Source organism: Poecile atricapillus, chromosome 34 (genome assembly GCF_030490865.1).
Source record: "Poecile atricapillus isolate bPoeAtr1 chromosome 34, bPoeAtr1.hap1, whole genome shotgun sequence".
In the NCBI taxonomy this organism is placed as follows: domain Eukaryota; kingdom Metazoa; phylum Chordata; class Aves; order Passeriformes; family Paridae; genus Poecile; species Poecile atricapillus.
The window spans coordinates 1,335,553-1,356,268 of record NC_081282.1 but is presented as its reverse complement, the minus strand read 5'-3'; the positions used below and the strand labels follow the sequence as shown (position 1 = coordinate 1,356,268).

Below are 20,716 nucleotides of genomic sequence, written 5' to 3'. Positions count from 1 at the left end.
TTCAGGCAGGCTGGAAAATAGAGTGTAACAGTGGGAATTATTGTACTGAAATGAGCATCTCTCCCCAGGCCGTGGGAGCAGGCTGCCCCTGCACCTCAGAGGGGAAGGCCAAGGACCCGTGGTTGAATTCAGCCGTCAAATGCTGAAACTTGGGAACATTTCTGTCAACACCTCCCACGTCTATGAGGTGAGCAGCAGGGGTTGGGATGGATCCTGATGGCTCCTGAGGCAGCAGCAAGCCTGGTGGATCTGTGGAATTCCTGACAACATGGGCAGTTGTGGGCAGGGAATACTGGACGTAGTGGTCAGATCTGGTGGGGTCAGAAAGGTGTGTCTGCTGTTCATGAAGCCCCAGTCCCTTGGCAATGCCAATTTTTGGCAGCTTTCCTTGGGGATCAGCTCAGAAGCTTCCTGAAAAACAACCCCTTGGCATATGAAACCCAGACTGGGTCAAAAAGCTGCACATTCAGAGGCTTTTGTGGCAGCACCAGACACAAAGGCACCTTTGCATTGGACTGTTCAGAAGCAGCTGGAACAAACTGGCTGTGTTGAGCTTCAGTACCTTGCAAACAATTCTCAGTTGAGTGTCTCCTGCTTATTCCTGGGAGTCACAGGAAAGCCATCCAGCCTCCTGGCTCACTGCTGGCCCTTGCAAAGGGCTTGGGATTCTTTCCTTTGCTGACCACTCCCTCACCACACTCCAGCTTTGGTGCATCTCTGACTCTAGAAAGACAAAAGTGTTCCTGGGAATAAAGCTAAGGATCTTTCTAGCTATTTGCCTCCCTCTCAAAATAGTGTCAAGTTTGCAAAAAAAAATAGAGAGCAACTGAAAGAGGGAGAAAATAAGGCACTGCATCATGCCAGACTCTTTCAAAAGCTTGCCTGTGGAAAGGAAAAACACATTGGGTTTTTTTACCAAAAGATGGTGCTGTCTCTATATTTGATGATGATGCCTCGTTATCAATGTGTTGTTCTCATGATTTGGGAAAAGGTGAATGAGTAGATGGTCCTGTTGGAGCTGTGCTAAGTGGGGCAGTGGCAGCTCTCTGCTGATTGACTATGCAGCTGCCCCACATTGCTCTCAGGGCCAGCTCTGAATGAGCTTGGTGATGCTGGCCAGAGCTGGACTGCTCTGTGTCCATGGGATAAGCCCAGGGTGACTCTGGTTATGTGCAGTTACTGCTGCTTTGCATGAAAACCCAAAGGCAGAACTTGTCCTGTTGTATTTTTTCACTTCTGCCTTTCAGCAGCACAAAGCATCTTCTGACTTTTCTGGCTGGGAATTGCATCATTAGAAAATAACTGACAAGAAGGGAAGATTCCACATGAATTTCCATTTCGCTTTCTTGCTGCTGCAGGTGAAACTGATGAACCGAGGAGCTATAGATGCTCCCTTCACCTATATCCCTTCAGCCACAAACGTGGGCTGCTGCTTCAAGTTTGCACCCGAGGAGGGCGTCATTGCAGCAGGTGGGATCCGGACGATTCACATCTCCTTCAATGCCACCGTACTGGGGAGCTTTGAGGAACAATTCCAGTTCCGTGTGGCTGCATCTCCTACGCCTGTGACCCTGACAGTCTGGTAAGGACTCTGGGAGCTTGCTGGGCACATCTGTAGCTGTCTCTGGCACATCCCCCACCTCCCTCATTTTGGGGTCGAGCAGAGGAAAGAGGAGTTTCCCGAGGTCTTCATCTCTGCTCTGATCCTGGCACTGCCCCAGTGTAGGGTGCCCGGGGGCTGGAATGACTCCTCCCTGCAGGGATCTCCCTCTGCCTTGGGCCATGGCAGGCAGTGGGATGGAGCAGCTTTGGGCAGTAGCTGCTCTGGGCTGTCCCAGCTGAACACCCAGCAAAGCTCCCAGGGCTTTGGAGATGGGGCAGCCTGGGTGATTCTGCACCAGCAGCAGTGTTTTTAAAAACTTCTGCTCATAATCCATCCCAAATGGGCAACAGCAGCCTCACCTCACCTGTCATGGCCATGCTGTGGGGGACAAGCTGTGCTCCCAACTCCTGTGCAGAGAGTGCTCCAGTCCCTCCTTTCCAGAGCCAGGAAAGGGCTGGGAGACAGGGAACTGTGCAGCAGGAATGTGCCAAGGACATGGGCATCATCCCATGGGCTGGTGCCATTGCAAGAGATAATCCTGGCCCAGCAAAGGGAGAAGGGGTGATAATGGGGGAGGCAGAGCTCAGTCCTCAGTTCCACAGCAGCATGAGGGCTTGTCCCTGCTAGCCTGAGCCATGTGCTGGTAGGATAATGTCGTGCAAGCAGGAAAGCTGATGCTGGCTGCTCTGGAGCTTTGGAGCTAGGCTGCTGCTGTTGGGAGGCACTGGATCAAGGCAGTAAAGAAATGAATGCAACCTGCACTTGATTATACCAGTGAGATAAGGGAGATGGATAAAAAATGAATAAGAAAATTATGACTTAGCAAGAGGAAAGTGGTGAGTAGGTCTGCCCGTAGTGGAGAAACAATTATGCTGGCTTTGTTTTTGGAGGAAAAGTGCTGCTCTTTTATTTTGGAAATCAAGAGGGAACCTTTCACCATCAATTGATTCTCCTCTGTCTCCCCCCAAACTGGTCCTGGGATATTATTGCATAAGCAGCTTTCTCCTTGGGCAAGGGCAGGTGTCTCTTGTAGAGATGTGTAGAGCAGAGCCAGGGGCAGTCCTGGGAACACAAGAGAAGGCACAGTTCACTGGTCCTTGATTTTTAACCAAAAAGCAGAGTGGGCATTGATTGGTGTCAAGCACAAAATAAACTCGTGAGTGTTGTGCAGCTTCAAGTGCTGATTTCAGTGGATGTTGGTGACTTTTGGAGCCTGTCTGCTGGGTTCAAGGACAGGTGAGGTGGCGTGGTAGATTCAGGACACCCATGTTTGGTTGTTTAAGCCATTGCCCTTGGCTGTGCCGGCTGCTGCACTGGTGACAGGCTGGTCCTTTCCTCTAGGATTCATCTGCCCACTGTGCAGAACTGTTGTTGCTCTTTTCAGAGGATGCTTGGGGCTTCTCTGGCTTCATGTCTCTAAACTCTGTCTGTAATGATTGTGTGGGTCAAAATCTCCTGAGAAAGCTCCTCCATGGGAACACCAGTTGGAGCTAAGAAGCAGCAAAGCAGGGAGCCCGTGGCTGGAAAGGCTGGTTACAGAAGTTTGTGGGGACTTTTATGTCCATCACATTACAGATGGGGAAACTGAGGCAATGGAGCCATGTCTGGGTGTGTGTTCAGGGTCCTTCATGGCACCACCAGCACCTGGGGGCTTTTCCTGCCTGCCCTGTGCACAAATCCCCACCAGTGGCTGTTGGCTGATGGCCACTTGGCTTCAGCTGCCTCCTGCCCACAGGGACACTGTGCTGAGCACATGGTGCTGTGTTGATTGGAAACCCACGGTGCCCCTGGCACCAGGCTTTATGTCCCCGAGCCACGGCTGCCACAGGCTCTGTGAGTCCCTTTAACCGAGGCATTTCCTCCTGCTCTGTGCTCGTCATCGCAGGGGCTGTGTCACTGGACCTGCTTTACACTTCGACCTCCATGAGCTCCACTTCGGTGACATCTCCTTTGGTGAGTGTTCCCTGGGCTTGGGCACAGCGTGAGGGACCTGTGCATTCCAAAATGAACCACTTGAACATAAAAACATCCATCACTCGTGTTCTGCCACAGCAGCCTCTTCAGGCTGTGAACTCCAGGGCTGCTGGTGCCTCAGGTAGCATTTTGCCATTGTAAGATCAAACAGAACCAAGGAATAGAAGCTCTGGGCTGTGCCTAAAGTTGTTTTTTCCCCCCATCTGTGTTCAAATGACTCTTGGTGAGCAGGCCTGGGAGAAGTCTCCTCCCCACAGAGCTGGCCAGCCAAGCCAGATGTGCACTGCAGAGCAGTGGTGGCTGGTGTCCGGGCTCTGCAGGACATCCCCACCATGTGTGGCTGTATCTCTGCCTTTCCAGCATGGAAAGCAAATCTCAGAGCTAAAGTGGGGTAAACCCTTGCAGGCAGCAATCACAGTGAGCAGCATGGGTGTGATGGCCCCCTTTGTTAGGTGAGGTGGGACATGGTTCCTAATCACTGCTCTCGAAGCAAGGCTCAGGTTTGCCTCCAGCTGAATGTGCTCTGAGCTGTCACCTGCTCAGTCTGTTTGGGCCAAACCAAGAGATGCCTTAAGGATGCTGCAGAGAGAAACTGCATTAGGGTGCTTTGCATCACGTTCTAGCTCCTGATTCCATCCTCACTTTCTTTTGCTGTAGCTTCTTCTCAATGACAACTCACTGTTTATACATCTTGCAAACAGAGGGAGCGTTGGCAGACTTAACAGGGAATTTTACAGCTTGAATTTTCAGAGTAAATGCTCGGTCTGGGTGCACAGTCATCAGGGAGAAATAACTGGTGCTGGTTTGGGGCAGGTGAAGGAGCTCTTCTCCATCAGAAAGAGAGACACTACCAGTGCTCAGCAGGGCTAAGAGTGGGCATTTTCAAGTTTGAAGTTTGGAATCAGTGTCAGAGGGAACTGAGTGATGATTAATTCCTCATGTAGCTTCTCGGTGAGCTGTAGTTCAGATAATAAAGAGCTAAACTCCAATCACCCTTTCGTCCTACCAGGGTATTCACACCAGGAGTCATGACACAATTGGTGCCTAAATGGATATTTGTGTCCTTTTCCCAGGCTTTCCCCGCACCATGACCTGTCGCCTCACTAACACCTCCCCGGTGGCCGTGACATTCAAGCTCCGCATGTCGGACGATGGCACGCAGCCTGCTGTCAGTAGCTTGGATCAGATATGCAAGGACAGTGACCCATCCTGGAGAAAGGGAATTCATTTCTATGTGGAGCCAAGGGAGTTTACAATGAATCCCAGCCAAGGGACCATCCTCCCCCAGGGACACCAGGATATCGAGGTATGGGAAGAGTCCAGCCACACACGCTTCAGCACCAGGGCTAAAGCTTCACTGGAGTGTGGGAGGGCTTTAGCTCTGCTGCCAGCTTTGAGGATCATGTGAGTGAGAGATCTGCACTGGCCTGAGGCCTCTGTTAGCTGGGTTACTCAGGATGTTCCTGAAGCAGCACTGTTTTGTTCCCAAAATCATACGCTGAGATCACATACTATATGGTAAAGTACTGGAGCCATTCTTGTGTTTTTGAGAGCAGTTTCTTTGACTGCAAGTGGGCAGAGGAAGGATGAGGACAGAATAAGAGATGTCATTGTAGAAAGCAGTTTGCTTTTCTTCTTGGTCTCATGTCTCCTCTCCTGGGGAGCAGAATGATTTGTGTTCATTGCAGGGATCTCCAGTAGAGACAAAAAGCTCTGCAGCCATGAACTGCCCAGCACCTGCTGGGCCACATTTGCCCTCAGCTTCCTACTGTAAAGCTGAACTCATTCTGTCCAAGTCAGCAGATTTCATCTGCATTTGTGTCATTGTAGTCAGATGAAAAATTGGCCCCTTAATTTGAGTACAGTGGTGTGTAGAGCTTTAGCCTAATGTTTTCATTTAGCTGACCTATGCCCTAATAGCAAGGTGTGTTTAATAAATCTGGGATTGCCAGAAGGCTTTTGTTACTCTCAGAGACTGTGCTCTACACATGGATCAGCAGAATAATGAAATTAAAAAATCCTCCCTTTCCTTACCATGAAACAAGAACTGGAGAATAGCACATGTGGGTAATGAGCTTTTATAAGGAAGAATTTAGTGCTCTTCTCTTCCACCAGGTGACCCTGTGCTCCAACACGGTGATGGAATACTACCGGAAAATGCTGGTGGACCTGGTGGGCCTGGAGGGTGTTGGCAAGGAAGTGGCATCACTGATCATCACAGCCAGGTACCTGCACTTCCCTGGCCTCTCCCAGCACACTGCCTTGCACAGGGTTTGCTGGCTGCAGCTCCCAAGGAGAAGTGTTGTTTCATGTTCTCATGTGGTGACCAGCTGGACATGAGAACAGCAGTGCTTGGAAAGCAGCCTGTGGTGAAAAGCAGCCCTGCTCACAGCCCAGCACAGTCCTGGGCCTTTTTCTAGAGGGACCAGGAATGATATCATTTATTGGCCTGGTTTTTGGTGCTTGAGCTGGAACACATTTCCCGAGGACCTGCTCTCCTTCTTCCTGCAAGAGATGGAGCTGTGCTGGGTTGAGACCCCCCTGCTTTGGTTTGGGGCACACCAAGCAGCCTGCTGAGAGTCAGGGTCTGGTTCTGTTCATGAGGGCACGTGACAGTGGGGAAGTGGCTCACAGCCAGAGTGGTGAGGGCAAGATCTTACAAGGGGAAAAGAGCCCTTGATGTGGCAAGTCAGCTCTAGTTTTTCTCCTTTCCTCTGCTTCCCATTTTGAGCTTTAATGTTTTCAGACTTAAACCAAAAGTTGTTCTTGCTGCAGCAGAATTCCATCCTTCCAGTTTCATGACAAGAGGGATGCAGTTCCCTGGTGCTGCTCCCTCTCTCAGGCAGAGCCATGCAGTCAGTGCCTGGGCTGCAGTTTTGTCAAGCAAGTGCAAATGGGGACAGTCAGTGCATGGAGCTGTGGAGTGAAGGACCGAGGGAGCTGTAGGAACTGGGAGGGGGTGATCACCCACTCTGTAGGGCAGGTGGTGTCCCATGCCCTCCAAAGCTGGGGCAAACAGCTGAGTTTTCAGGCAGGGCAACAGCCCCGTGGGAGAGAAGGGAGTCATTTTCACTGAGACACTGGAGTCGTGTGTTCCTTGAGCCTTAGTGAGCACTGATCCTTGTTGGGAATGCTCCCCCAGAGCTCATGGATCACAGACACTGTTACAGGAGTCCTTGCAAGCCTTCTTGGGTAAAGGAGAGGCTGAGGCAGCTGTGGGACAAAGAAAGTGCTCTGCCTGGGGCACTTGGCAGCCTCTGGGTGCTGCCTCTCAGGGTTTGCCCCTCCTTGACAAGACATGTTTGAGTGGGAAGGCTTTGAAGGCAATTTATCACTGTAGGGCTGTTAAATGTCTGTTTGACAGTGACAAATGGATTATCTATCTTTGGGGGTAAATGTTCTCTGTTCTCTCAGTATCTCTGATTCCCTTGGGGTCATCTCTTTGCCCAGATGTCTGGTTCCTGAGCTGCAAGTGTACCCCCAAATCATGCGCTGCAATCAGTGCCACCTGAAGGAGCCATACGAGAAGAAGTTCATCATCACCAATAAAACTGACCTTCCTGGCTGCTACGGGTTTATTCCCCAGGTTTGGCATTGCATCCACCTCCTCCTCTCAAATATTATTGAGGAGATTATTAGGGGAAAAAAGGGTTTGGATAAGACCTTGCTGGTTTCTATTCAGTCTTACTCAGATCTGCTGAGAACAGGATCCTACCTGAATGTAAACTTTAGGAGGCAGTTTAACCTCCTGAGGAAACAGTTTATGTTCTAGTCTTCAGGGTTTTTTCTGGTGGGAGATCTTAGAGGGTTGTGAAAAGCTGCTGCACCCCCAGACACCAACAGCTGTGCTGGCAGCCTCCTTGCAGGACCCCCTGAGAATGCTAAGCCTGCAATTCTTGTATCTTACTTGGGCCTTTTACCTTTGTCCTGGGGATTTTGAAAAATGTGTGTAAGTTGCTGTGGCAGTGGATGTTAAGGAGTTTAAAGTTGAATTTGGAGGTCCCTCTGAAGTTGCATTTGATTCTGTCCCTTCTAGAAACGCAAGGAGGACTCTCCTGTGTTGTACTCCAGCCCCAAACCCTGTGGCATTGTCCAGCCTCACAGCACTGCAGAGATTCCGGTTACAATCGAGGTCCAAACATTGGGCGATCATCGCACCAATGTTCTGATCGGCGTGTTTGGGGATGAAAGAAACCCACTGGTGAGTGCAAGGGGAGATGTGTGCCTTTGTGCAACTCCTCCTGGCAGGGTGCAGAGTGTGCAGGGATTCTTCTGGGAAAAACAGGCACAGGCTGCTGTGGAGAAGGACAGAAGGGATTGGTGGCATAAAGTGCTTATGCCTTATAGGTGGTAATCTCAGTGTCCACACAGAATGTAGTTCCTAAGATGGAATTGAGGATAATTTTAGTTAATTAATCTTTAAAATGCTATTAACTTTGGAAATATCTGTTTTCAAATGTCATCTCTTTAAGCACAAAAGATGATGTCAGAAGACTTCTGGGAACATTGAGCTTTGTGTAAAAGAAAGGAAAGCTGGCATTTGAAGAGTAGTTGCAAGGATTGAAACTTATATTAAAACACATTGAAGTGATGATGGCAAATTCCCTGGATGGCACCAAGTATCTGACCCTGGTCCATTGTGACACTGCATGTAAATCAGTCAGCAGGAAGGACAGGCAGTGCAGGCTGTGCCAGGGAGCCTGAAGTTTGACACAACAGTTGCTTTCAACTATCAGGCTGCTTACCTTAAGCAGGAGGGTTTCTCCCTACCAGAATAAGCAATTGTTTAACTGTCAGCCTGGTCTTAACTAGACATTTCTTGCAAAGCTTTTACCTTGGGCCAATAATTTGTATTTTGAAAGTTTCTTTTACCTTAATCCTTTTTAATTTGGAGGTGAATATGTTATTTTCTTATTTTTTTTTCCCCAAAAGCCCACCATTTCAGCTGGAGTGTGGTTAAATAATAAATAATAAATAACTTGAGTAGAGTTGAGCTGTTTAAGCTTTTTTAGGTTTCCCTGTTGTGGTTTGTTTTGGCTTTTTTAAAAATCTTTCTTTCCTGCTTCTTCCTGGAACAGAGAGCAGAATTCCTGAGCTCTGGAGAGCTGGCAGAAATCTATGGAACTCCAAAGAAGATAGACTTTGGCATGATCCCACCGCTACAGCCGAGCTCACAAACTCTTACCCTCTTCAACAAAGGTCTTGTCCCTGTAGACTTCAGGATAAAGATTGTAAGTACCTGTGGGGCTGTTTTCCAGGGAATTGACTGGTAAGTAGCAGCCATGACTTTTTATGACTGGTTTTTATATGCAAGATTTCCATCTGGCCCATGTGGTGTGAGAGGTGGCAGGATACTCCAATATTCCATCTGAGCGAGGCAAGAGGAACCTGGCTCTGGAGTGGTTTTAGCTGGGGCCCTCGGTGAAATCAGGTGCAGAGATGTTGGAGCAGAAACGAGTCTGGATTGTGTTGACAGGTCCTCCCTTAACTTTATGGAAGGTCTTTAGATGTGTGTGTCACATTTTTGGAGCTCTGAGATCAAGAGAAACCTGTGGTCCTTTGCTCCCCAGAGAGCCTGGATTTCCCTATGGTTTCCCTGTTCCAGCTCCATTTGCTTTGTGCCAAACTGCTGTTTGTAGTGGAGAGCAGGGTGTGAGCTCTGTCCTCAGGCTGCAATTGTCACACCTCCTGTGGCTCAAGCCAGTTGGGCTGTGCACACCAAGATGTGTGGGGGTTGTGCACCCCCCCAGCCTGGGATCTTTGTGCTGTTGAAGAGCATCTTTGGGGAGCAGCTGCAGAGAAAGGCTGTTTTAATATGTGGAGCTTGCACAGGGCAGAAGGAGCTGGGGCTGCTCCCCTGGCAGGGAGAGCAGGGCTGGCACAGCCGGGAAGGGCTTGTAGGCTGGGGCTGGGGCTGGCTGGGTTGTCTGCTGGAGGGGGAGATCTGGGAGGGGCTTGAGGTTGGTTTTTCTTCATGCTGGATGTGTTGAACTTGTGGAGCTGCTTCAAACCTGATACTATGGCCTTGTATTTCTTTGTGGATAAAGCATCAGGCCATGTGGGAGAGTCCAGCCACAGCCTCCTGGGCCAAGGAGGAGGGCTGTGAATTTGAACTTGCTGCTTTTCCAGCTGTCTGGGGGATAAATGCAACCTTCAAGTGAGGGGTTTTTCCAGGACAGCTTTCTCTAACTCCACAATGAAATTCTGCTTTCAGCCTTTGCAGGGAGCAGTGCACCTTGGCTGGGTGGGCCTGGCATGTAAATGATGGGTTTCACATGCTCGTAGCAGGGCTGGGCCTGCAGAGCTGTGTCTGTACAGCTGTGCTGGTGCAAGACCTTTCCTCCCTCCTCTGAGCAGCTTCCAGCTCTCTTGCCCAGTCCATGCAGTCCATGAGAAAGCAGATGACAAGAGTTCTTGGGAAGAGTGGGCCATGTGCACAGAGCACACATCATCCAGTTTCCTTTCTGCTTCTTGCTTTTCTGCTCTGCTATAACCATTTCGAGGTGGCTTTTCCAAAGCAGAGGGCACTGGGGCACCTCTCTACAGCTGATGGTCAGTGGGAAGTGAGGGCTTCAGTCCTTCAGGGGATCTTGAGAAGCACTGATGGCCCCTTGGGCAAGAATAGTTTGGTGTTGGGGTTGCAACTGGTATTGCAGTGATGTTCTTCAGGATCTCAGCAGTGTCCTCCAGCTGTGTGGTTTCTGGAGTGGGATTTGAGCAGTCCTGGCTTCCTCTGGCCTTGAGCCTTTGTGAGAAGGCAGGAGAGAGAGAAAGCAGCTTTCCTTGGCACACACTCCAGAGCAAGAGTGGGGAAGGAACACTCTCCTGAGGATAAACATCCCTTGGGTTGGGCAGAACTGGGTTCATTAGGTGAGTCTGTTAAAGGAGAGGAAAATACAGGTTGGATGAGCTCTGCTGTTGCCTGAGACTGTAGCTCAAATTTAGGGAAATGAAGCCTTTATGATTTTTATCCTCCCCTCTTTAGTCTGTCCTTTTCTTATATCCCACAAGAGATGAAGGTGTATGGTTTCCATCCTAAATGCATCTTCTGCTTGTCTTACAGGCTGATAAACCCCAGTGCTTTGTTCTTGAAACGGAAGAAGGAGTGATCCCCGCTAGGGGTGAGGTTCCTGTGACTGTCACAGCCATCCTGGATGACACTGGGCATTTTGCTGACTCCATCCAGCTCTTCATCGGGAACAGCTTTTGGTTCAGCTTCTTACTGAGGGCTATGGGCACTGGCACCACAATTGTCACAGACAAACCACTGGCCCCAGAGCTCAACTTGGGATACCAATTCAGGTAGGAGATCTCCCCACTCCCACCTCTCCTCCTGTCTCAACAAGGAGCAGTTTTGCTGTAGTCCTTCAGGCAAAATCTTCTTCAGTGTTCCAATCCCTGAGTCCTTCCCTGAAGGCAGAGATTCCTTCAGAAACATGTGGTGGCCAGTTGAGAGTTGTTAGATACCCTCAAAAGCCACTGAAAGGGAAACCAGTTGCTAAATGGCCACTGAATTGTCTTTAGTTGTAATACATTTATGTCCTCACTTGATCAAGCAGTGGTGTCACAGCTGCCCCAGAACAAAAGGTTCCCAAAAGGGCGCCCGGGTGAGGCGGTCCCTCCGTGGGGCTGAGGGACCAAGGGAAGATGGCCTCACACCCTTCCCTTCTGAAATGGCACTTCCCAGGCAAGCAGGGCCTGGGAACAGAGAGACAGGAGGGTACCAACCCCCCCAGGAAGGCAGGAGCCCACGGAGCAGTTCCAGGGCCAGATGGAAACTGCTGGTTTGTGTGGGGCCCGCACTGCCCCTGCCGCTTCCTCCTGCTGTTCCTGGGCCCTGCTGCTGCCCTGCTGTGCCCAGGGCCTCGATGGCTTTTTTGCTGCCAGCAGAGTTTCCAAAGTTCACTTCAAAACAGTTTCTAATTGTTCTACAAACGGTAGAACTTCTAAAAGTTCTACAAATGGCTATCAGTGCAAAACCAACGATGCTGCCAAGGAGAGAGGCCCTGCTGCCCTGGTTTCCTCTCCTGGAGCAGGCAGATGATTTTTACCAGCTTGCTGGGATCATCCAGAAGCTGCCTCTGAGCTGCCTTTTAGAAATGCCTGCAATCATACCCCACACACAAGGTCCTCAGGGGCAGCATCTCAAAGATTCACTGACAGTGTCAGGCATAGAAAAATGCAAAATACAGTAACAGGACGAATCAGCCCAGAACAAACATTTTGGAGGAAAACACCAGGTCCTGTTAGTCTCGCCTTGAAAATGCTACATTAGCATTATAAGCAGATTTCTCTTTGCAATAATGACATCAGAAGGGCAGCTGATCAGACAGTTTCTGGTCCACATTAAGAGCTGGAAATGAAGACAGTCTCCAAGTTATTAACACCTCAGATTGCTCATTGGGAGCAATCTGATGACCAGGGAAACAGCTGCTCCCACACCATCTTCCATCCTGGCTTCTCTTCTAGCCACCTTCCCAGTACTCATCAGTTCCAAGTAACAAACAGGGGCCACCATTTCCATCGGCTCTTCTGGAGCGTGGAATGCTGGAGGCCACCCAAGAAGAAGGGCCAGAGCGTCTCAGCCCTCAGCAGCCCCAAGGCCCAAGAGGATTTCGAGCCCCCCGGTCGTACAAGCGCCGTGTTCGGGCTGGAGCCAGGCTCATGGGAGCTGCAGCCAGGCGAGTCTGTGGACATGGTGCTGCGAGGCTTCTCCCACACCCCACAGGTGAGGTCCCCACCAAGGGCTGAGCCTGGGGAGCCCTCAGATCCCCTCCCCTGGCCTTGTTCCACAGTGCCTTGACATTTGCCTGGGGAAATGAGCAAGGGCCTTCAAGAAACTGGTTTAAGACCGCACGTTTCTGTGGCAGCACCAGTTGCTTTCCTTGCTGGCCACCAGCAGACCAGCTAAGGCTCTATTGGGATTCCACAGCTACCAAAACCCAGTGCTGATCCCAAAGCAGGGCTGGAAGGAAATAATGCTCTTTTGGGGCAAACAGTGTTGCATGCTGAGTCAGCAAAGAAGGGCAGAGAAAGAAATTACACTTAGGCTAGGAGCACAAAAAGAAAGTGAATTAAACAAGTGCCAAGTGGTTTCTCTGGGGTAAGCACAGATAAAACAAAAGCCATGTGAAGGGAGGGAAGTTCTCACAAGTGCCTTTTGTGGGCATTGGGGTGCAGTGTTAGAGACAACTGAGTGCAGAATAAATCAGCTGCATCACGGCAAGAAAAGGAGGCAGTGCCCACTGTAACTCTGTGGCAGGAATAGGGCCTGTGGTGGGTGCTGAGCCAATGCAGGGCATTTGCTGGTGCCCTGCCACCATCCACTGCTGACAAGTGACTCTTGCATGCAGGAGGTGCGGGATTACATGAAGTGTGAAGCTCTCGTTGGCACAAGCGTGGTGACAAAGAAGATAATAGAAACAATCATTAGCTGCAAGTTCATAGATCCCTCTATAGAAGTATCAGCCAGAAAACTCTCTTTCCGGGTGGAGAAGGTAAGTCTCTGGATTGTATCCTGGCATTGAACAGCATGGCTGAGGGGGGTGTGTCCTTGTGTTAAAGCCCCTCTTGGCTCTTCCTGAGGCACTTGGTAAAGTGAGTGAAGATGCTTTTAGAGATGAGACTGGTATTTAACTCCCCCAAAGTAAAACTGCAGTTACAGCTGCACTGCAGTGGGGATCATGGCCACTTCCAGGGAAATGCCAGTTTCTCTGCTCACTGTAAAGGGAGGTTTCTAAGGATCCTCCAAGGCACAATGATGTCTGTACACTGATGCTATAGGGAAGCTGGGGGGAAGAATGGAAATATCTGTGAATTCCTCAGGCTAAAGAGGAAAAACCCATCATCTCCTGTGTCTCTTTGCCTTCTCTGCTGTTGGCATGGATGCTTTATGGTATAGCTATAAGGTATAGCTCTGTGCATTTCCCTAGGCCTCACCTGCTTCAAAAGACCCCCAGACATCCTGCAGTGATGATAACACTGAGGCAGAGCAGGTGCCCTTTAGTCTCTGGATCCCAGCTTCAGCATCATCTTTCCCTCTCCTGCAAGTTGTCTGAAAATGAGAAGATGTTTCATGATTTGGTTTCTGTAGTTTCAGGCCTCTCCTTTGGCTCCCAGGCTTCCACTGAAGTACAGAATCCCTGGGACAGGCAGTTCAGATGTAATTAGAAGCCTTTCAGCTCTCCCTGATTCTGCCTGGGTTCTGCTCGATGCCACACACACAAACTGATTCATTGCACACTATGGCACAGCACCTGTTTGATATCAGTACATCCAGAAGCAGTTTCCCAAAGTCTCTGGTTTCTCTAAACCATGCAGGAAGCCCAGCACAATGCCCAGACAGGAAGGAAGAGCCTAGGCTGATCACAGCTTTGAGACTACACACACCTTGTCCCTGTAGCAGGGGCTGCAGGACACGTGTTGCAGACTGACTGCTTTTATGAGGCTGCTAGAGCCAATAAGGTTGTAAGAAATGACAGCATGTGAGTGAAGATCATCCAGTGCTGTTCTGCCCAAGAGAGAGACAAAACTGGAGACAAATGGCCTGGATTCACTTTCTGCTTTAGGTCTTGTTCAAGCAGCCACCTCCTCTCCTATTCCCTCATCTGTACATGGGAGTGGTGCCCTGTCCCCCAGAGGATGCTGTGGTTTCTAAACATGACAAGCATCTGCTATAAAGAAACATCTCCTGGAAAAGTAGAAACAAATAGAAAGGATCAATAGAATGTATGCACTTGTGGGGCTGAAAGATGTGAGATGCAACAGAAGCAGGAGGAGGTCTCTGGCTACTTGAGGCTGTTTTTCCTTGTTTCCATAGAAACCCAGTGATGTCCTAACTCTGCAGTACCAGCCTTTGGCTTTAAAAAACACCTGCTCCCTGCCGCTCCACCTCGTGCTGGACGTGGAGCGGCCGTTTCTGGTCTGTGATGAGGAGCAGCAGCCCCTCCCAGATGGCCAGGTGAGCAGCCCTGGACTCCTCCAGTGGGGTTGGAAGAGGAGGGATGTGCTGGTGCCTTTCTCTTGGGAGGCCCTTGAGTCAACAAGTTTATTGTGTAGTATCAGCCGTGGGCTGGCCTGGGCTGCATCAGCAGAGCTGCTGAAGGAATCAAAATATTACCTGAATTGAGAAGTTCCATCCTGGCTTTAAGGCACAAGGAGGAGGGAGCAGGCAATTTGGCCAGGGCAAGCCATGCAGTAAAGGTGTCTCCTGGAAAGCATCCCAGCTCTCCAGCAGCCATCCCCTTGTATTGCTGCTGAGCACAGAAACGTGAGCCTGAGGGAATCCTGGACTGGACTGTGGTGCCTGCAGTCAGACCCTTGCTATAAAGAAGTGAACAATGAACTGAGAAGCCCATGCTGGGGCCACACTTGGAGCATTCACTGTTTCATGCTGTCAGACCTTGGCATGTCATTAATTACTGTTCATCTCCTTGCAGCCTGTGACAGTGGGTGTAGAGGAGACCTGCCATGTCTACATCGCATTTGACCCAGCTTATAAACTGGAGCTTAACAGCTGGCAAGAAAAGAAGATTCTGAAGATAGACATGGTTAGGGACCATCCTAATGTGGAGCATATCGAGCTTTGGGGAGAAGTCCACTTCCCCAATCTCCAAATCCAGCCCAGCAGCCTGGAGTTTGGCTGCATCGTGGCTGGCACGGAAGCAGTGCGCTCTCTGAGGATGAGCAACTGCAGCCCCCTTCCTGTGGAGTACCACTGGTCATTCCAGGCAGACAGCCAGGTGCACAAGTTCAGGTATGTGCACCTTTGCCCTCTCCTCTTCTTCCTGGTGTCCTGTTTGTGCTTTGCAAAGAACAGAGCTGTTTGTCTAGGATCTGACAGACTGCTCTGACTTCTCCTTGTGCAAATAACACTGACCAGCTGTGGTCAGGCTGGATGCTCAGGGAATAGGTTTTCCACCAATTTGGTGCTGTGTACCCCCATAGTGGTTTCCCTTGGGATGGAGAGCTGGGGCCAAAGCTGCTTTCTCAGAGCTCTGTGGCCTGAGGCAATGTCCACCTGGATGAGGGGCTCCTAATCCCAGCTCCCACAGTGCTGCTGGAGGCCCTTTTGGGGGTGCCCTTTTGGCCCCTCTGCTTTGGGATGGGTCCTCTCTGCAGGAGCTGCTCTCTGCTCCTTGCCTTCCTCCCTTGCCTTGTGCTGGAGGATGCCCAGAAAGTCCCAACATCAGAGAAAGAGCTACTCAGCACCTGGGCTGATGCAGAACATCTCGTTACCTTTCCTTCTTTTCTGAGACAACTCCCTTAGTGCCAGGGTGATTTCTTTCCCAAGGGTCAACTCTTGGTGGACACCTTGGATTCTTCACTCCCTTTTTTTGTGACACTTGTTACTCATTTTGACTTTTCCCCCCTGCAACATGTCCCTTATGGGTTATGTACTGCTGGACAGCAGGACTTGTTCATCACACCATCTCCTATCCCTGCCTCCCAGAGAGTTTCTATTTTAGAGTGAAAAATGTCATTGTCTGGGCACCATGGTCCTGGGAAGTTGCCTCAAACCAATGATTAAAACTAAAGACAGTGGAATAGATGATATGGGATCTCTTGGGGGTTATGATGAGAGATCCTCTCATCCAGAAATGAAACCCAGCCTTAGATAAGAAGTCACAAAGCTAAAGACAGTTATTCTTTGGGGAGCAGGTCATTATTGGCATTGAATGCCTGTCTGGGAATGGAGCATTCAGGTTGTGTTTGACTGTAGGGGAGCTCTTGCAGCTCAGCAGGGTGACAGGCAGGCACAGCCCAACTGTGTCCTCACATGGCATTAGAAACACAAGCAGAGTTACCCTGAGCACCTGCTTCAATCTAAAGTGGGGAATGTGACCTGAGCTACCTGGGAGTGTTGGAAAATGCCAACCACCCCCACCTGCACTGTCAGGGAAACATTCCTGATAAACAGCTGGTAGAGCTGCAGAGTTTCTGGCACTGGGCATTGGCAGGGCTGTGCAGGCTCATCACTGTCTGGGTCTGCCCTTGGTGCGTCAAATCTCACTTTTTGCTCTCCTCCTTCTCTGTCTTTTCCTCTCCCACTGTGCTTTTTGCATCCTCACAAGCTGTTAATCCCTGTCCTCTGTAGTTCCTCAATGCAAGCAGTTGCAGCTGCCTGCACCACTGCTACCTCAGTGTCATCCCTGGGCTGGTTTAGAACAGACCTGCTCCAGCCTGGATTGGGAAGGGCTGGATCAAACCATTCCTGAGTTCAACGCCCCAGCACCCAGCCAGGGGCTGCATCCTGACCAGGAGCTCCTCATGCAGGTGTCCCTCCCTCCCCCTGCAGCTCCCTGCTCACAGTTATGTTATTTTCCAGGTATGAACTTTGCCCACCTCAATTCAGACCTCCACCACCAAAGCTGAAGAGTTCCTGTTTGAATTGCTCAGCATCTCAATGGAGCCACTGCAGTATTAAAAATGTGGAGGAGCCAGACACAGCCCTGAAAGAACCACAGGATCTAGGCCAATCTTCAAGAGCAGAGGTAGATTTTCTTGTACACCGAGTGCTGTGTTGTCTCCCCAGCTTGCCACCACCAAGTCATGCTCATGCTGACCTCCCTTTTTGCTGCCCTGCTGTTTTGTGCCTTGAGAGTGGGCTGGGCAGCGGGGCCTGTGGATGGACATGGGCTGTGTGGGAGGGAGGAGCAGGAGAGTTTTCCTTGGAGAAGCCTGCTCAGATCCTACAGATCTAAGCTCAGCACAGATCTGTGTTGAGTGTGGGATTGTTTTGCCTTGTTTTCTTCACAATGTAAGATGAGGCTTTCATCTGCATCATGATGATAAGACCTCCAGCTTCCTTCCCAGAGCAAGCTGTGATGAGTCCTGATCTCCATGTACCCTCTTCCCAACCCTGCCAGAGCACCTGTTTCCAGGTCTCTGCTTTCACCTGAGGGCTGGTATTGCAGAGGTGGGCCTGAAGCTGTCTTATAAAATGAGACTTTGCAAAGTGTCTCTCTCTTCCTCTCAGCATAGAAAATGGCTTGTTTTTCAGCTGCCAACATATATTCGTGGAAGGCATTACATCCCAGTGGGGCTGGCAGGATTCAGTCACTCCGTGGATGTACCATGGACTCCCCTCAAAGTGGAGAAGGTAAGAGGGAATCTGTCTCCCTTCCACATTTTCAGTGTGGCAAGCAGGGCTGTAGCTCCCAGCCCCACTGGTGGCCCTCAGCATTGCCCACGGAGGGGCCTGGCATCCCTCCAGACCCATCACAAAGTGCTGCTGAAGCAACTGGTTATTGGAGAGGCCGTGCAGGACATGTTGTAGGGAGGCCCAAGGACGCTGTGCAGCACCTGTGGAGGGCATTGCTCCCCCTGGACATCATCAGCTGGTCCGTAGGAAAGTTTTGCAGGAGCTTTTGCTGTAGCACCTTGAAAAAGCAGCATATAAATCAGAGAGAGAGAGGGGAAAAGCCTCAGGAGTCAGATGAGCTGGGCTGGGGTCCTTCCCTGAGCTCCAAGAGCTCTCACTCTGAGTGTCCCGCTTTTCTAAAAGCAGTCATAAATGCTTTTTAAAGGCAAGTTGTGCATCAGAGAGAATTTCTACTGCCAGGAGACATCCCAGTTCACTTTAATGTAGTGTATTAGTGCATTGATACGTGAGTATGGGAGAAGATTTTCCTCATAGTCCCTCCACTGGTCAGTGGCATGGATACAGGATGAGATCAGGATGATTCTGGCTGTGTTGTTTGAGGAATAGATCCCTCTGGCTACAGCTGCACTTTGCTCCAAGGTGCTCTTCTGCATCCATTTCCATGCTCAGCACCTCAATCTCTCCTGTTCTCCGTGCAGGCTTTCAGTATCCTGCCGCTGTCGGGTGTGCTGCAGCCGGGAGAGAGACAGCACGTCTCCTTCACCTTCACTGGCCACCTCAACACCATGGCCCATGTCACAGCGCTGTGCCACGTGGAGGGAGGCCCCACCTACGAGGTGAAGCTGAGCGGGGAGGCCTCACGTGTCAGCTACTCCCTGAGCACCCGGGAGATCAACTGCGGCTCCCAGGTACCACACGGCTCCCCTGGCACAGCTCCTCGCCTTGCTGCCTTCCTGCCCCCCTCGCTCCAGGGCTCCCTTCCCAGCCCCTTTGTTGTCTCTGGGGCTTGGAAGTTCAACCTTTGAGGGACACATCTGGCATCCAAGCTTTCAAATGGCCGTCTCCAACCCTCTCCAAAATGCTGGGAATACCTCTTGTTCAGGGCACTTCACACTGCCTCCTGAGGCACCCCAGGGGGATGCTCTGGACGTCCCTCTGCTGATCCACTCCTAAAGCCTGACCTCCAAGGAGATGCTCTTGTCTAATGCTCTTCTTAATCCATGCAATAATCAAGGGAAGATCTTGGGCTTCCAGTCACTATAGTTGGAGAGACTGTCCCAGAATGATCCCCACTTCACTCTTTTTCAGCTGAAAGCCCACAGCTATTTCCAGCTGCTGGCCCTGTCTGTGTTGCTCTGTTGTGACTCCCTTGATGCCTGTATGCTGCTTGCCAATACTTGCATGCAGGTGCCTTTTCTTTTGGAGTGCCTCAGTGCTGTCTCTGTTTCTCCTGGCTGTTGGTGACCCCTCAGAGGGCCTGTGTCCCCACAGTGAAATGTGTTCATTTATTACTGGCCCTCCCATGGTTGTTGCCACACCTCTGGGTGCTGCCAGAGCTCCCTGGTCCTGTGCAGGTGCCCTGTGCCTGGGGGTTCCCCGGGTTCCCAAGTGCCCCTATCTCCTGTCTGGTCCCTGCTCCCATCATGGGTCTGCTTTCAACCCCAGGAGAGAGGAAGGAGATTCCCAGCAGCAGGCCTGGGTCTGTAACTTCCCGCTCTCTGCCTTCTCTGCAGATGTTTAACGAAGTTCATCACAGCACGGTCATCCTGGCGAACACCAGCAAGATTAAATTCAACTGGGTGCTAGAACCCAGCACTGCAGACCAAGACCTGCCTGGTGTGTTTCTGGTCAAGCCCACCACTGTAAGTAGCACAAGTGACTGACCCCAGCCCTGTCAGGTGGCCCAGGAGAGTGTTAAAGGGGCAAAAGAGGGGGAGGGGGAAAAGGGAGAAAAATGTCCGAGGGGAAAACCCCAACCTCAGCCACGAGATAGAGAGGGCTGTAAGCAATTTCTTCTGGGGGCAGAGAAAGTCAAACAAGTGCTATTGAAAGTCAATAAAGCAAAAGGAACAGTGGTGGGTGCTTGGCTTGGGTGCTTAGCCACAGCCAGAGGCACACCAGTCAACACAACTACATCTATTATAGACCCTGGGTATTGCAACAGCCTAATACAAATTCACAAATGGTTACACATATTCAAATATTTTAATATAGTTCCTCCTCCATCCTGCCTTTTTGGAGCATGTACAGTTGCCCTAGTCCTGGTCATTTGGTACTTTTCGACAAATTCAACAGGTTTCCATTAACTTCATTGGTTAAATGTTAATATTACAGCAACTCTTCCCCAACACTGGTATCACCACAAAACATTTGCCTTAAAAAAATTCTAAACTTTAACAAAAATTCTTTGACAAAAGGCAGCATTATAAAACACACAGTATTTACTCTAACAATTGCAAAAGCCAACACTATAATGTATTTATCACAAAGGTGATGTGGTCTGATGGTTTCTTCTAGATAGAGAACTTGTCTTCTCAGCCTGTCTGTCCCCTGAGCCATCCCCCAGCAAACACTCTGATGTATTCCCTTCCTCCTCTCCCATTCCTGCAGGGCTCCATTGCATGTGGCAGGAAGCAAGTGCTGAGATTCTCTTACATGCCAGGAGTACCAGGAGCCTTTAGCAGGACATACCAGCTTAAAGTGGGTGACCTGGAGCCGGAAAAGATCTGCCTGAAAGGAGAAGCGTCCTTTCCTATGATCAGTGTGAACCTGCCCTGGAACATCAAAGGTGGGCACTGCCTGTGTGCCCCCAGGAAGGGCCCCTCTGGTTTTGTTCCCTACCAAATGTCCATAGGGCAGCTCATGCCCACCTGCACCAAGCCTGGAGGGCTGCAGGACTCCCAGAGCCACTCAAGCCATCTGACTGCTTTGTGAGTCTTGAGCAGAGGATCCCAGGTGGGCTTTGTCCCAGGAACCATCCTGCAGAGCTTGCCAGCACATCTGGCAGGGTCCTGAAGGATGATGGCTGGACTGAA

The 20,716-nt window shown here is 50.5% G+C and overlaps 1 protein-coding gene across 1 annotated transcript in view; it reads left to right on the top strand.

Moving 5' to 3' along the window:
* LOC131590671 (hydrocephalus-inducing protein-like) overlaps positions 1-20,716 on the top strand; it is a 57,967-nt gene that overhangs the window by 14,369 nt on the left and 22,882 nt on the right. The window contains exons 10-26 of the mRNA XM_058860933.1: positions 69-187; positions 1,359-1,582; positions 3,489-3,556; positions 4,651-4,883; positions 5,693-5,802; positions 7,028-7,163; positions 7,614-7,778; positions 8,656-8,808; positions 10,641-10,879; positions 12,047-12,305; positions 12,931-13,074; positions 14,397-14,537; positions 15,016-15,332; positions 17,603-17,678; positions 18,380-18,589; positions 19,415-19,543; positions 20,292-20,469. Of these exons, the coding sequence (XP_058716916.1) occupies positions 69-187; positions 1,359-1,582; positions 3,489-3,556; positions 4,651-4,883; positions 5,693-5,802; positions 7,028-7,163; positions 7,614-7,778; positions 8,656-8,808; positions 10,641-10,879; positions 12,047-12,305; positions 12,931-13,074; positions 14,397-14,537; positions 15,016-15,332; positions 17,603-17,678; positions 18,380-18,589; positions 19,415-19,543; positions 20,292-20,469 (2,901 nt within the window). The remainder of the gene's footprint in view (positions 1-68; positions 188-1,358; positions 1,583-3,488; positions 3,557-4,650; positions 4,884-5,692; positions 5,803-7,027; positions 7,164-7,613; positions 7,779-8,655; positions 8,809-10,640; positions 10,880-12,046; positions 12,306-12,930; positions 13,075-14,396; positions 14,538-15,015; positions 15,333-17,602; positions 17,679-18,379; positions 18,590-19,414; positions 19,544-20,291; positions 20,470-20,716) is intronic.